We start from the raw sequence: 14,579 nt of genomic DNA, 5'->3' as shown, positions 1-14,579 counted from the left end.
AAACATAATGAAACGCAAACATGACAACATAAGAAACACAGACATGAAGCACATGAAGGACAAGGGAGACTTAACGGGGTTGGATACACAAGGGGAATCTAATAACAAATGAACTTAGATAACCTAATGAACAAAATAAACTCAAAACTTAAAACGCTGGGTCAAAAGACCCAGGATCATGACAGATATTTTGTCTACTGCAGACAAATTATTTGTGCTAATAAGATGTAGTGTAGAAGATACTGTGATATCAACCTCCTGACCATCTGTCGCATTAATATGCAAATAACTTATTATGTATGCACAGGATAGATACAGTCATAACATAATTTTAGTGCTAAATTGAATTTAGGATGCACACAGCTACCATATAATTGAGAACACAGCAATGTGTTTTATGTTTTTGTGATTCACTGAAATTCTTGCTGATTCAACATTAAGATACAATTTACTGTAGATATTAAAAAGTAGCAAAGTGTTAAAGACTCCATACTGCATAGCTTGAAAAGCAATGAGACCTGGTTATAAAAAGATCTTAATAATAGTGAGGTGGAAGTAAAGGTTGTAGCTGAGTAGCTGAGTTATTTCTGTGATGGCTGTTTGCATCTGAAAGTATTCACAGTAAACTACAAAATAAATAACTTGAAATAAAAAATAGCACTTTGTAGGGGCTCCACTGACATTTTTTGTTGAGATACAGTCTTGTTTACGCAGAGCCTTAGACATAAATATACGTACAATAAGGCTGTATATGCGACCTGGCCACCAGTAGGGGGCGGTAATATTGAGCACTTTACAGCTAAGAAGCAGACCCCGTGATCACTATTTACGGAAGTGTATCCTCGTTTCGAATTGAAGTCTGCTCACAGGCATTTTTGTTGTGCTGTCATGCAGATATTTCTTAATTATTCAGAGCTAAATCGCTACATTGAAAAACATTTGCTCGGGATTCATTTATCAAACGAGCTTCCGGTAACCCCGTTTGTAACACATCCTAGCTGGCAATTAGTAGCTAGCCTAAACCGGTGAGCCCACAGCCCTTTTACTTCCTCTGGTCCTACATACTTGGTCCAGTAGTTATTTAGGGTCCGTTTGTAGACCGTATGAACTCTGCACAAACTGGTTTTTAGCAGGAAACTCCAGTTTTTGAAAACGTTAACTGAAGCTAACTGCTAGTTTGCTAACCTAACGTCAGCACCATGGGAGCGGAACAGAGCGGAGATGCGGAGCACAAACATTCCGATTACAGCTCATCAGGTAAGGCTGTCTGCCGTGGTGGTTTTCTCTGTTAAGGTTAGTTTTAATGAAAAGTAAACCGAGCTGAGGTTAGGATTATATGTCAAGCCACCTGCACCAACAGTCATCGGTATTACAAATCCTATTTGCGTTCACCCTCCAGTAGTAGCACCACTACTAGTAGTATACATATAATAATGAAAGTCCTGCTGTCAAATTGTGTGGGTACTGAGCTTTTTAAAAGTTACACATATTCCACATGTGCTGTGCTTCAGATTTGGTTTTCATTACATTTCTGTCGTTGCAGTGGTGCCATCTCCAGCAAAACAGAAGGCAAAGATGGATGATATTGTGGTTGTGGCTCAGGGGACTCAGTCAATGCGAAATATCCACAACGACCCAGATGTCATCAAGCTTCAGGAGATACCTACATTTCAGCCGCTTTTGAAAGGTAACGTTTAAGTCTCCGGAGTGCTGTCACGGATTTTTGTTTGGCACTTTAAGAGACTGTAAAAGAGGATCTGGGTATAGGGTTTTAGTGGCGGGTGCTCATATTAAATATGGCCAGAGTTTAAAACAAGCAGTATACCACCCGGTGTGCTGCTGCATGGTGGAGTAAACACAGGGCAAGATTGACTCATGTCCCATACCCAAGTCAGTTTTGGACCGATTTCAATTAAATGAAATAAAAATACAGTACCAGATCTTTGCATTCCTATTTACAAGGACTGATGTTGTGCCAAAAAAGTGATTTCTGTGTTTCTTATATCTTAACTTATATTGGTAAATACATGGTATGTTTATAATTACCTTAATTTTACTACATGTGTAAAGTGTAAAGTAAAGTGTGCGTGTTAGTCCCCATAGGGAAATAGTTCCTCTGCATTTAACCCATTCACCCAGTGAAGCAGCGGGCAGCCGCCAGTGCAGCGCCCAGGGAGCAGTGTGTAGGGACGGTACCTTGCTCAGGGGTACCTCAGGGTAGCCGTTCAGTGGAGTCGAACCCCCGACCTTCCGATCATAGGGCCACCACTCTACCTACTGAGCTATCCCTGCCCCCTTTGTAGTTAATCTAGTTCTTTTTGGTGACCCAAAGTATGTTTAAAGAACTATAATGATATATTTGATACATGTCTCAACTCTGAATATTTTTATATATTTTATTTATTGTTTACTCTATTTAATTTGTAAAATATGTGTACACACACACACACACACACACACACACACACACACACACACACGTAGAAAAATATTTAGTATACACATCCAGAAATGCATATACTATTATATATTGTACATATATTTATTAGTTTCAGATGTAGCCATTCTTGTATTTTGCTTGTTTACATTATTGTTTTTTGCACAACTCTGTTGCTTGTGAAGCTCGCACACAAGAATTTCACTCACATGTGCTGTACCAATGTACCTGCACATGTGATGTGACAATAAAAGTGATTTGATTTGATTTGATATTTGTTACAATTTCTCTCTCTTAAAGATATATAGATAGATATAGAGGTTGCACAGGTGGTCCAACTCCTCCACGTTGGTTCGTCAATACGTGCCTTTGCCAGAGGGTTTGCTGTGTTTCCCAGCACAGTCTCAAGAGCATGGAGGAGATTCCGGGAGACAGACTCTTACTCTAGGAGAACTGGACAGGGTTGTAGAAGGTCCATAACCAATCATTACTGCCAGAGCTGCAAAATAACCTCCAGCAGGCCACTGATGTGAATGTCTCTGAAAAAACAATGCGAAACATACTTCATGATGGTAGCCTGAGGGCCCAGCATGTTCTAGCGGGCCCTGTGCTTACTGCTTGGCACCGTTGGCCATTAAATACCTGAATTGGCAGGTCCATCTCGTAGTGTACCTGCTCTCATCTGTGAAAAGATGAGAGCAGGTACACTCCGAGTGCATGTGACAGCAACCTCACTCCCATTGGGTATCGGAATAAAATCCTTGGACTCACTGTCAGACCCTACGCTGGTGCACTGGGTCCTGGAAATAATTGATGTAAATAACAGAATATGCATTTAAATGCATCCGTAGCACAATATATGACCTATGTTGTATTTTTACATTTATCAAGTGGCAGCAAATCCAATTTGGTGCAATGTACACGTTAGCTGAAATACATAGACTGCATAGTGACCACAGTTTTTATTTAGTTATTTATTTTTTGCTTGATTGAAAAATAGAAAACTAAATAACTTCGCACTGCAACATTAGCTGTAAAGGCAGTGTAACAGTGTTTGGATTTCTGTGATCACCTGAGGTACGCCTTCATTACTCTCTTCAGATGTTTTGTCTGGCATCCTTCTTTTCAGTTTTCACATGTGCTGAGTTTTCATCTTGATTCCAATCAGTTCATTTTAAAATTCTGTGTAGTGGAGCTGAATGCCGCTGCAACCTATTAGCACTGTGTTAGAAGGCTGATAACCAAAGTTCCTGTGTAGGCACACTCCTGAAATAGCAGCCTGCAAAGCTCTGTCACATCCTGTGCATTGCTAATTACTGTAATTACCAAGTGTTACACTGTTGTCAAGTGTTACCGTGTTCCTGCATGTTCAAGTAAGTCATTTTTTGGCTTTTCTCTCCACAGGAGTGCTGAGCGGCCAGACGTCACCCAGCAGTGTGTGTCTTGAAAGGTTGGACACCGCTCAGGTTCTGCAGCTCTGCATCCGGTACCAGGACCACCTACACCAGTGTGCTGAGGCTGTGGCTTTCGACCAGAATGCTCTTGTAAAGAGGATCAAAGAGGTAAGACTGTTTTTAAGTCCTTAAATAACTATATTAACTACATGGGATGTAAACATATTTTGTACCAGTACCATAAGCACTGCTGGCTGTTGTCACAGGCTGGCTGCTCTCTCTACAAGGGCAGATTTTTACTCCAGATTCTCTTTGTGACGCAGCACCAAAGGGATTTCCGTCTCCTCCCAGGACTGAGCCGTTTATCTCTTGCTTGTTGGGTGCATGTGTAAACCACTACACTATGGAGCCACTCACAAAGACCACAAACATGTTTAAATAAACTCAAAATATCCCAATTAAATATACAATATACAGTTAGATGGAACAAGTCTGCAGGGTGTGCACTTGCTAAATGGTAGGTGTGGAGGGTGTAAAACAGAAAGCACTAAGAAAAGGTCAGGGAGAAGACCAGGTGAGGAGAATGAGGCCATTCTGCAGATTTGACCTATAGCCATATAATCTCCATTAACTCAGTTGTGGGTGGGAATAGTCTGTTTTACTTAGAAAGTTTCCTAACTGAGAGAAGTGACTCAAATGTCCACAGGGCAGCTGTATTAAGAGCTGGACAGATTCCCTAAATACTCGGGAAAGGAGCCTCTGTGCTTTCTTTATTACCTCCTTTAACTAAAGACACAGTGGAATGTTCTTAATGAATAGATAAACAGTAATGCTGAACCACAATTCAGTGCAAGCACACAGCTGCTCACAAAAACAATAAACATGTACAAGTCTGTGCATTAAAATAAAATTGGGCCTCCTTATCAATCTAAAATTGTTACATATCGTAGAAGAAAAATGAAAAGAATATAAATAAATAATCAAATTAAAAGGACATTTTGGTTTTTTTCACCTCTGTTTACTCTATATTATTATTTTTATATTATTATTATTTATATATATATATTATTTATATTATTATTTTTACTCAGTTGTATATAGTATTTGTATTCTATTTTTATCTTATTGTATATTTATTTTATTTTATTCTACTGTATATAGTATTTTATTTTATTCTATTCTGTACAGTTGTGTACTGTATTTATTCTTATTGTATTCTAATTTTTGCCTCATAACTTTTGCACTGTCCACTTCCTGCTGTGACAAAACAAATTTCCCACGTGTGGGACTAATAAAGCTTATCTTATCTGTTTTTCTGCAGATGGACATGTCGGTGGAAACCTTGTTCAGTATAATGCAGGAACGCCAGAAACGGTATGCCAAGTACGCCGAGCAGATCCAGAAGGTCAACGAGATGTCCATGATCCTGAGACGCATCCAGATGGGAATCGACCAGACGGTGCCGCTGATGGAGCGCCTCAACAACATGCTGCCTGAGAGTGAACGCCTGGAGCCCTTCAGCATGAGGCCTGATGGGGAATCCGCCACCAAGTAGACTCTTGAAAATAAACACAGCTGCTTCCTACCTGAGTCTCCGTGCAACTCTCCATCCAGGAGGAACAGCAGCTCTGTCCACCTGGAGAGAATCTAAGACTTGTAACATTTAAAGAGGCCTGCAGCTTGGCTGTGTGCGATTGCAGCTGCTTGGGTTCGTTCTCCAAGTCACAAACAATTATGTGTATTCTTTTATTTATTGCAGCCGGGTTTGCTGAACACACATGCCAGTAATCAATAGATCAGCAAATACATTTTCACACCTGCAAGCTATCCTGATCAATAACCTTCTGGGTGCATTCATAGGTACACGTGACACGTGACCCAAGGGAATCAAGCTGGGAGTTGTTGAGATGTTTTGCATGTTTTAAAGATTCTGATATGAATGTGAGCAACATAAAAACATCTAAAGCTGCTGATCTGGAGGTTTGTGGACAGCCTCCTAACACTTGCCACCTGCTCCATAATTTGTGATGCGTTAGTTTTGGATCGTTACAAATGTGTGTTTGTAATCATGATGTTTGAGTTACTTTGTCATCATATCCCATCCCGGAAGTGCTTGTGTGCATTCTTTGCAATGTTAAAATTTCATTTTGTGATATAAAGAGCAAAAAGAAGTATTATTGCATAATGAGCATCGAAATTGTGCAGTGGAAGTAAAATCAGAAATCTTGTGTACTTGGGTTTTTGTGGGAAGGGAGACTTTAAATGGATACTTTTGCTTGAGCAGCTGTGACAAGCCTGTTCACAATCAAAATATGTGAAAAATAGAAAGTTTGGACTGTATATAGACGCTGATAGCTCAGGTTTCGTAAGGAAGGATAAAAACACGTAAATTGAGGTGGACACAAAACATTTGGATTCTGACTTCTGTTACAAAAAAGGCTTTCAGATCACTGCACCAAATGTCAGCATTAACTTTGACTGTTGGTCTGCACACCAAAGGTTTACATGCTGACCTGTTAATAAGCAGAAATGTAATAACAGTTTGCTATATTTTGATCTCTTTGGGGAAATTGATCAGGTTAACTTGATGGCTTCATCTACTGAGTAGTTGCCATGTTCGCTACCCTTACAGGGGATGGATTTGGGATTTTATGTGGTTTCATGTTCACTGCCTCTATTCTTTTTAAGAAGAGAAAGCAGAGAAAAAAGCTGTCAAGAAGACGTGCCTGTGTAACATGCTCTCAACAATTTATTTTCTTTTAGGTAGAAAATAGACACTTTTTCTCTTCTTGATGCATCACTGACCTTTGTGTGTGTGTGTAAATGCCAGTAAAACTAATTTAGAAATTGGCTTTAAGGTGGCCCTGAACACTTTGCAGCAGCTGTAGTGAGGACATGTTGGTCCACTAGGTGGTGCATGTATAACACATTTCACTGGCTGAGTGTCTCATTACAACAACAATCTTTATTTATAGAGCACATTTAAAAGCCTTGGGCATACCAAAGTGCTTTACATAAAAGAATAAAAGGTTCAAACATTGATAACGGATAAAAAAAAAAAAAATAAGGAGTTATGTTCATAGATAAAAGCTACCAATAAGAATGACTACAGCACATGGGTAATAGCAAGATAAAAGCTGTACCACCATAATAAAAAACACCAATAGAAAGATAGGAGGGAATTAATACAAGAGGTCAATAGGTCACAGCAACCAAACAAACAAACAAACAAACCAGCAATTAAAAGGTGGAGAAGGCAAGTTTAAAAAGATATGTTTTAAGCTGTGATTTAAAAGAATGAATAGAATCAGATGCCCGGATGCCAATCGGGAGATTGTTCCAAAGCACAGGTGCAACAAGAGCAAACGATCGATCACCTCTAGTCTTAAGTCGAGATCTGGGCTGAGCCAGCAGTAACTGTGACGATGACCTTAAAGCCCTGGCAGGAGCATAAGGGTTTAAAAGGTCCTTAAGGTAGCTGGGTGCAGTGTTGTTAGTAATTTTAAAAGTAAACAACAAAATTTTAAATTGAATACGATATTTGACAGGCAACCAGTGCAGATCGGCAAGGACAGGAGTAATGTGGGGTAATGTGGAGACAGGAGTAATGTGGGCAAATTGCCCATAAACAGCTGTTTGAGTGTGGATGTTAGGACTTGAGAGTGAATGATTGTTAGCTTGTACATGCTCACTGTCACTGTAAAAATAAATAAAACAGCTTTCTCCTGCGAGGCCACCTGTTTTTATTTTTCATTCCTTGTGTCAGAGCTTCATTTGTGGTTAGAACAGAGTTTATAACACACTGATTTATGTCATATCCTTTTTAACAGTGATGGATGCTCATGTCTAACAGCAATGAAAACCTCAAGTTAAGATTAAAGCTTAGCTGCCCTCACTGTGCAGCCCTAGTGTTTTATTTACCCTGATCAACATTTGTAGTGCTTTAGAGCGATAACATTAGTTGAATCTGTTAATCACTTTTTAAAAGGGAATGTGAAATTGTCTTAATAATTTCGAAGTTTGTTGTGTCTGATAATAAATCGACTGTACTGAAGACTGCTGATAAATTACATTAAGCACTTAAAGACACCACTTTGGACTCTAATGTCTGTTTTTCACAACTTTAATTTAATTTAATTTTTTACATTTAATCAATGATAATCCTAATCCTGCATGGGCAGGAAAGCATTAGGCAAAATAATGAATTAAGTGTTGTGAAGGCAGGAACTTCAATAATAATAATAATAATAAAAAACAAAACATATGTTACACCAATCACTAACAGAGCCTGTGGCATAAATGCTCAATCGACCAGCTTTAATGGATGCTACTTCTTTCCTGTGTTTTAATATCTGACTTTTAATCTTCTTTATTGTATAAAAAATCTCAGAAACAATAACAGCTTCCAATAACCTGCTGCTTTGGAGATTTTTGATTAGTGCTGTTTCAATTTTGAGCTGGACCAAAGCTAGTGGGCGAGTGTACCCATTTCCTGTTTATATTTCTCTGAGGAAGAGAAAACATTTCTAGGAAAATGGGCAAAAGTCTGGTAATTTAGGCTCTAAGCTCACGCATTTTACCTGGGTGAAAATGCATTAATGTCAGAAATGAAAAGAGATTGGCCTGACTGCTTCGAGCTTATGAGAAGGCAAAAGTAACTCACATAGCCACTTGTTACAACTGAGGTATGCAGATGGGCTACAACAGCAGAAGACCACACTGTGTGCCACTCCTGTTAGCTAAGAACAGGAAACTGAGGCTACTTTTCACACAGTCTCACAAAAATAGAAGATTAGAAATACATTGCCTGGTTTCCAAAGGTTTCTGTTCGTCTGGACGTAACGTTTTCAGTGGGAGAAACGTTTCGTCACTCACCCAAGTGACTTCTTCAGTCTGGTTTAATTTAATGAGTCTTGATTTCTGCTGCAACATTTGGATGGTAGGGTCAGAAATGTGCATAAATGTGGTAGTGATTTCTTGGCTCTCTTTGGCCACCAACTGAGCATCAACTTCATGCCCTGGAGGACGGGGCTGTGGCCCCCCCACACCCTCTAGCAGATTATTACATGAAGGAACCTTTTAAAAAACAAAAAACAAGCGCGTCCATGCTCACAGGTGTACACACGGGTGATCACACCCACAAACTACACCCTTTTTGGCTCCTACCTCAAAGCACACTGTGTTCTGTTGATCTTATGTGCTGCACAATAATGTTTAATATTTAGTATTTACTGTCATATTCCCATATATCATTGTGATGTTGTTTATTCTATTACTCTTGTTCTCTTCTGCTTGCTTTCTTTTTTCTTTCTCAGCAGGTGATCCAGGTGATTGATATATGCATTTTTTTTTCTGCCCGTTCTGTTGGTTTTTGTCTTTTGCCCTTCTCCCCCGTCCCTCTTCTCAGCTGTTTCTCTTTCCCTCTTTCTTTCTCCCCTTCTTTCCCCCAGTCAAGTCTGTCCCGTATTCAGTAAGTGAAAATAAAATAAACAATAAAAGGTGAATCAAATGGACCATTACGGCAAGGCTGGGATGGTCAATTTGGTAAAGTAAATCTGTTGGGCATCTTTCTTTGCCTTTAGACAACAATTCTGAGGGCAAAAGAGCCAAACAGGACAGGCAAAAAAAATAAATAAATAAATAAATAAATAAAAAAAAACATAGATCGAAATCTCTGAGGAATGTTTCCAGCATCTTGTTGGATCTGTGCCGCACAGAATTAAGTCAGGTCTAAAGGCAAAAGAGGATCCAACCAGATACTTGCAAGGTATACCCAATAAAGTGGCTGGTGAGTGGACAGAATGTACACTGTTACAGTGGCAGTGCCCACATTCAATCCCAAATAATGACATAAAAATATTTGCAAGGAAACTCCGTGAGCCTTAGACTACAGGCTGCCCCAAACAGTTTTCCCCACTGCCAGACCTGTATGGTAAAAACACTGATTCTCTAACAGTCGAACACAGATGGGTGCATTAGAGAGCATCTTGCCCAAGGGTACTACAGCGGAAAGATGGAAGCAGGAATTCAGTTCAAATCAGTTTTATTTATATAGCGCCAAATTGCAACAACAGTTGCCTCAAGGTGAAGATGAAGATCCTAAATAAAGAGAAAACAGCCAAAACTCCATCAATCATAAGACTCAGTATTAGCACTTTGGTGACAGTGGAAAGTGAAAAATATCCCTTTTAACAGGAAGAAACCGCAGGCAGAACCAGGCTTCTGTTTATGAGCTGCAGCCAATCTAAAGAAAGATCAGAGTAACTCAAACTGCTTTTTTTCTGATAGTGAAAATCAAGGTTGAATAATAAGATAAACAGGGATTATTACAAACTTTAAATTACGACAAACTACTCTGGTAGAGTCCAAGAATAAAAATAAAGACTTTGAAATGAGAATAACAGGTTCTCTTTAGCACATGTCTGACAGTAGTTGAAGAGCATACTAAGAACAATTTCCTGACATTGTTCCTGTGTTTTGATATGGCTGTCAGCTTACTGTATTTTGTATTGACTGTGCATGTATTGTACTAAATTTTAATATGTATTTCTACTACTAAAGCATGAAAAATAGAAAGGAACAAATCTGTTGGCGCCCTTGGCTGGTCCTCAGAGTTACATAGGGTGCTGTGGTATCAACTTGCAGCTTCCTTCGTGTGTGCTTGGATGAGCAACATCACAGAAGCCTGGAAGCCTGGTGATTCCCACTGGGGTTTACACCACATACGGACCAAACTTAAAGACTAAATCAGAATCAGTGATTAAAGGATGTTGCCTCAGAAAAAGCTCGCTGCTAATGGCGAGTGGCTGGTGGTCGGGTTTTTTCTTCTTCCCCCCTTGAGCCAGTGTGGTCTGATTAGAGTTCTTGTCTATGTTGTTGAATTTTTTCATCAGCGTATAAACACCCCAAACTCAATTACACCTACAAAAGGATCCTCCTCCGGCTGGATTGCTTTGAGGTGCAGAATTAGCGCAGTTCGTTGACATATGGTACATAAGGCAGAGACAACTTTTCTGTTTGAATTTAAAGTAGAACTCCTTTGATATGTTATCGCCTTTCATGTGTAAATTCAAATGGGTTAAAAAATGTCTTAAATGGCCGTGGGGGTATTGTTTGAACATTGGAACAGAAATGGAAATTGTCATTGCATTTATGCAGCAAGGAGGTGTAAAAGTTCCTCCAAGTCTTTGTAATGAAGAGCAGCTACCGACGCTCAGAGCTGGATATTAACGCCACAAGATGATACAATACGATCTGCCACCAGGAAATTCATTCTCTGAAATGAAAGAGAAATCCAATTTCCTCTGTATACTTCTCATTTGAATATAAATCAAAGGCTGGTTTGCTGCCTTTTTCCTTCCTGTTTTACCCACTTAAAATTAGAAACATAAAAATAAGTCCAGGCCTCTTATCCCCATCATCTCTCAGGTCAAAAATACGAACCGGCACTGGTTGTTTTTCTGCAATAAGAGTGGAAATTTGCCAGATAATTGTTATGTTTTATGTCTCTGTGCTCATTTAAAGAAGAAAATAATTCACAGAGTTCAGATAATTATGTGAATGACAGAAGTCATTTTATTTATCTTTCATATCTGCTTCCAACTTCTGATTGTGATTAAACCCCAGAAAATGACAAAAAAAATCAAAATCAAAATGAACAGAACTATAAATTAATTTATTTTCCAAAAAGTAAATAATAAAATAACTTTTTTAGTCCAGAGTGAAGATTGTTTTCTGTGACTGGAAACTGAATGTGCCATTTTGATGTTGGTTGCACAAGACATGAAGTAAAAGTACAGAAGCTTCCTTGGAATCTAAGACATGCATTTTCCCCTCGTAATTCCTATCCAAAGAAATAAAATAATACTGAGCTGATCAGCTGAGACTGAAAACAGTAACTGTGCAACTAATAGGAACAATTTTGTCTGTCTATTATTCTGAACAGTTAAAAATTGACTGATTATTTGATAACTAAAAAACAATATATTTGTTTGACATACTTGGGTCTGGGACCTAACAGAGCATTTCTTCTCCACCCACCAACAGGTCCCAGCAGAGGTCTGCACCTCCACGAGGACCTGCCAGAAGTTTTCCTTTCTCTCTGAGCAGACTGTGTGATTGTTGGGGTTTCCTCTCTAATATTGTAGCATCATTACTCTGCAAAATAAAACTGAGTCAGCTGTTGTTGTGAATTGGTGCTATCTAAATAAAAGTAAACTGAAGTCAGCTGAACAAGCTGCTTCAGAGGAATCTTTGTTATTTTTTAAAATGCCTTATTATTTAAACCTTTGGCCATATTTAGTATAAGGGTCCCATTGTAAACAATATATGACTGAATATAAAGAAAGACATGGCAGGTCTGCTTGGAGATGACTGTGAGATTTTTTTTCTACAAAAAAAATCATCGTCTTATCAGGTTGAAGCCATGTGGCCCAGAACTGTTGTAAATATTGTACCTGTGAGTAGTTTGAGGAAAAGCAAAGGTTGTTTTTAGACGAATGCCTGTATTGAATGTATCGACTTTCATTCTGAAGAATCAACCTACATGGTTTAAAAAGAAACTTGTAGGCAGTCCCCTCCAGTGATAGACACCCAGTGGATCCTCCCTCTTGAGTTGCAGCCAAACATTTCTGGTGTAGTAGAAAGACGAATTGTGCCTCAGACCAGATTTATCCGGGGACATCTAATAAAGCACTTTGTTGCTTCATTGCACATTTGTGCTATGAAGGACACAGAGCTGCTACAGGAGACGACATGTTTTGTCATTCACTGCTGTAGCTGCGTTCAGAAGGACATGCGCATGTTAACGAACACATTCACTCTGCTGCTGTTTAATCTCTGAAATACACGCCTAGCTGTTTGGATCTGATCTCTCAGTTTGTAAAGGAGTAATGAGCAGTAGGTGAGTAACATTAGAACCTCCTGTGACAAATATTTACCTATAGACCGCTGAAAGGGTGAAGATCTTATTAAGGCTATTTTTCTGATTATCCTGTGTAGAAGCAGTGTTGTATCTACAGTCTGGTTAGTTGTCCCAGTGACTGTTATGTCTGACCAAAGGTATTTGAGTGTACTGGTAATGGTGGATCAAACTGTTTGCTTAGATGTGCGTCACACATTCTGATGATTGAAGAAATCTCTAAATGGTTCTCCATCTGGTCACCCAGTCAACATTAGAACTGAATGGTGTACTGTAATTTCATTTTAACAGGAAGAGATAGAATATCAACCGAAAATCCAAAAAAAAAACACATCACTGTTTTTGGCAAACACAGTGGTAAGATCCTAGAAAGCTGATATTCTGTTTATCTGGATGTTGTGTTTCCTGTGGGAGAAACACTGAAAATGCAACATCCAGATGAACGGAATCAACTTTCTGGGATTTGCTTACCTGAGTAATTGAGCATGAATCGAGACAGTAGTAAAATGCTTCTTGTAGTTGTTCATCAGGTTTGCACACATCTCAGGCAGAGCGTTCTCATTCTCAGTGCATAACATACCAACGATTTGTCACGTCCCGAGGCGTCTCATAGTAACGTGAAAGGTACCCTTCAGCGTCCTTATGATACGCTGCAGATTCTCAGTTGAATGCAATAGGACGCCGCTCGCAGTGGTAACACACCCTCAGCCATCTATTCCAGCCCTAACCTTAACCTTAACCTTAACCCTATCAGATAGTGTTTTCCAAAGCCATTCATGATCAGAGTGTAAAACACATTTACATGTATGGATTCTTTCCAAACGGCTCTCATTTCTCACTCTTAACTACCTGAAGCCTTTCATTGAACTACCAAATAAACACATTGCTACTCTCTTTATGTCAGACATGTGGCGACACTTCTGCTATGATTTTATTCGTATTTAACAAAATAAAAAAGCAGGCATAAGTGTACACATTAGTTTTTGACTGCTAGTGAAAACTTACAAATAACTCGCTCACTGAACTAACACAGCCAATCCCTCAACATGTTTGTACTCTGTGCTCATATTGCCTTCATATTAAATAAGTTTTTTGCTTTTTAAATAAATTATTTTAACATTGCACTCAACAACAAACAAATCCTCCCCACTTCAAGGGCCATTGCATTATATTTCTTCAAGTCAATATACGGGGCACAAGTAGGGGTGACGTGGACCACAAGTGGCCCCCAGGCTGCTAGTTTGAAACCCCTGCTCTAAATCCTTTAAGTTTCTCGGCTGCTGCTTTGCAACTCGAAGCTTCAGCTCCCTCCATGGATTTATTTGGACTGAAGTCTACAGACTGGCTAGGCCAATCCTTGACCTTTATGCATTTCTTCAGTCACTTCTCTGTTGCCTTGGTGGTATGTTTTGGGTCACTATTATGAAGGAAGACCCATCTACGACCTCTCTTCAATGTTGTGGCTAAGGGAAGGAGGCTCTCATCCAAGATTTTACAGTACATGGCCCTGTCAATTGGTCCCTCAATGTAGTGATGTTGTCCTGTACCCTTAAGAGAAAAACAGTCCCAAAACATAATGTTTCCACCGCTGTGCTTGACTGCAGGAATGGTGGTCTTTAGATCATACTCAACATTTCTCTTTTTCCAAGAGTGCTGTCACATCTTGAGCAGGGGGGCAGGACTCAAAAGCTAAATTCACATCTACAGATTTGAAAGGTTTATTCTCGGGCAATATTAATTACACAAGATTTAGCAGAAGGTATATTCAGAGGAAGAGAAGGCAAGGGGGGAAATCCACAAATCCAATGAGAAACGAAACAACTCTCTC

At 39.3% G+C, this 14,579-nt stretch overlaps 1 protein-coding gene across 1 annotated transcript; it reads left to right on the top strand.

Moving 5' to 3' along the window:
• Nucleotides 1-818: 818 nt before the first annotated feature.
• borcs5 (BLOC-1 related complex subunit 5) lies at nucleotides 819-7,562 on the top strand. The gene is made up of 4 exons (XM_085412933.1): nucleotides 819-1,257; nucleotides 1,544-1,687; nucleotides 3,842-3,999; nucleotides 5,153-7,562. Exons 1-4 carry the CDS (start codon nucleotides 1,200-1,202, stop codon nucleotides 5,384-5,386), a joined length of 594 nt encoding a protein of 197 aa, XP_085269059.1. The 5' UTR covers nucleotides 819-1,199; the 3' UTR covers nucleotides 5,387-7,562.
• Nucleotides 7,563-14,579: the final 7,017 nt, after the last annotated feature.

This window comes from Rhamphochromis longiceps, linkage group LG7 (assembly GCF_057381845.1).
Source record: "Rhamphochromis longiceps isolate RC_006_pf linkage group LG7, R_longiceps_female_GT1.1, whole genome shotgun sequence".
NCBI classification, from domain to species: domain Eukaryota; kingdom Metazoa; phylum Chordata; class Actinopteri; order Cichliformes; family Cichlidae; genus Rhamphochromis; species Rhamphochromis longiceps.
The sequence above is the reverse complement of the archived record's forward strand: the minus strand, read 5'-3'. Positions and strand labels throughout refer to the sequence as shown.

What these genes read in the sequence shown, in the direction of transcription:
- borcs5 (XM_085412933.1), top strand. Translation starts at nt 1,200, where the DNA reads ATGGGAGCGGAACAGAGCGGAGATGCGGAGCACAAACATTCCGATTAC. An exon ending in TTCCGATTACAGCTCATCAG is followed by an intron (nt 1,258 to 1,543) that starts GTAAGGCTGTCT and finishes CTGTCGTTGCAG; the next exon opens with TGGTGCCATCTCCAGCAAAA. An exon ending in ATTTCAGCCGCTTTTGAAAG is followed by an intron (nt 1,688 to 3,841) that starts GTAACGTTTAAG and finishes TTCTCTCCACAG; the next exon opens with GAGTGCTGAGCGGCCAGACG.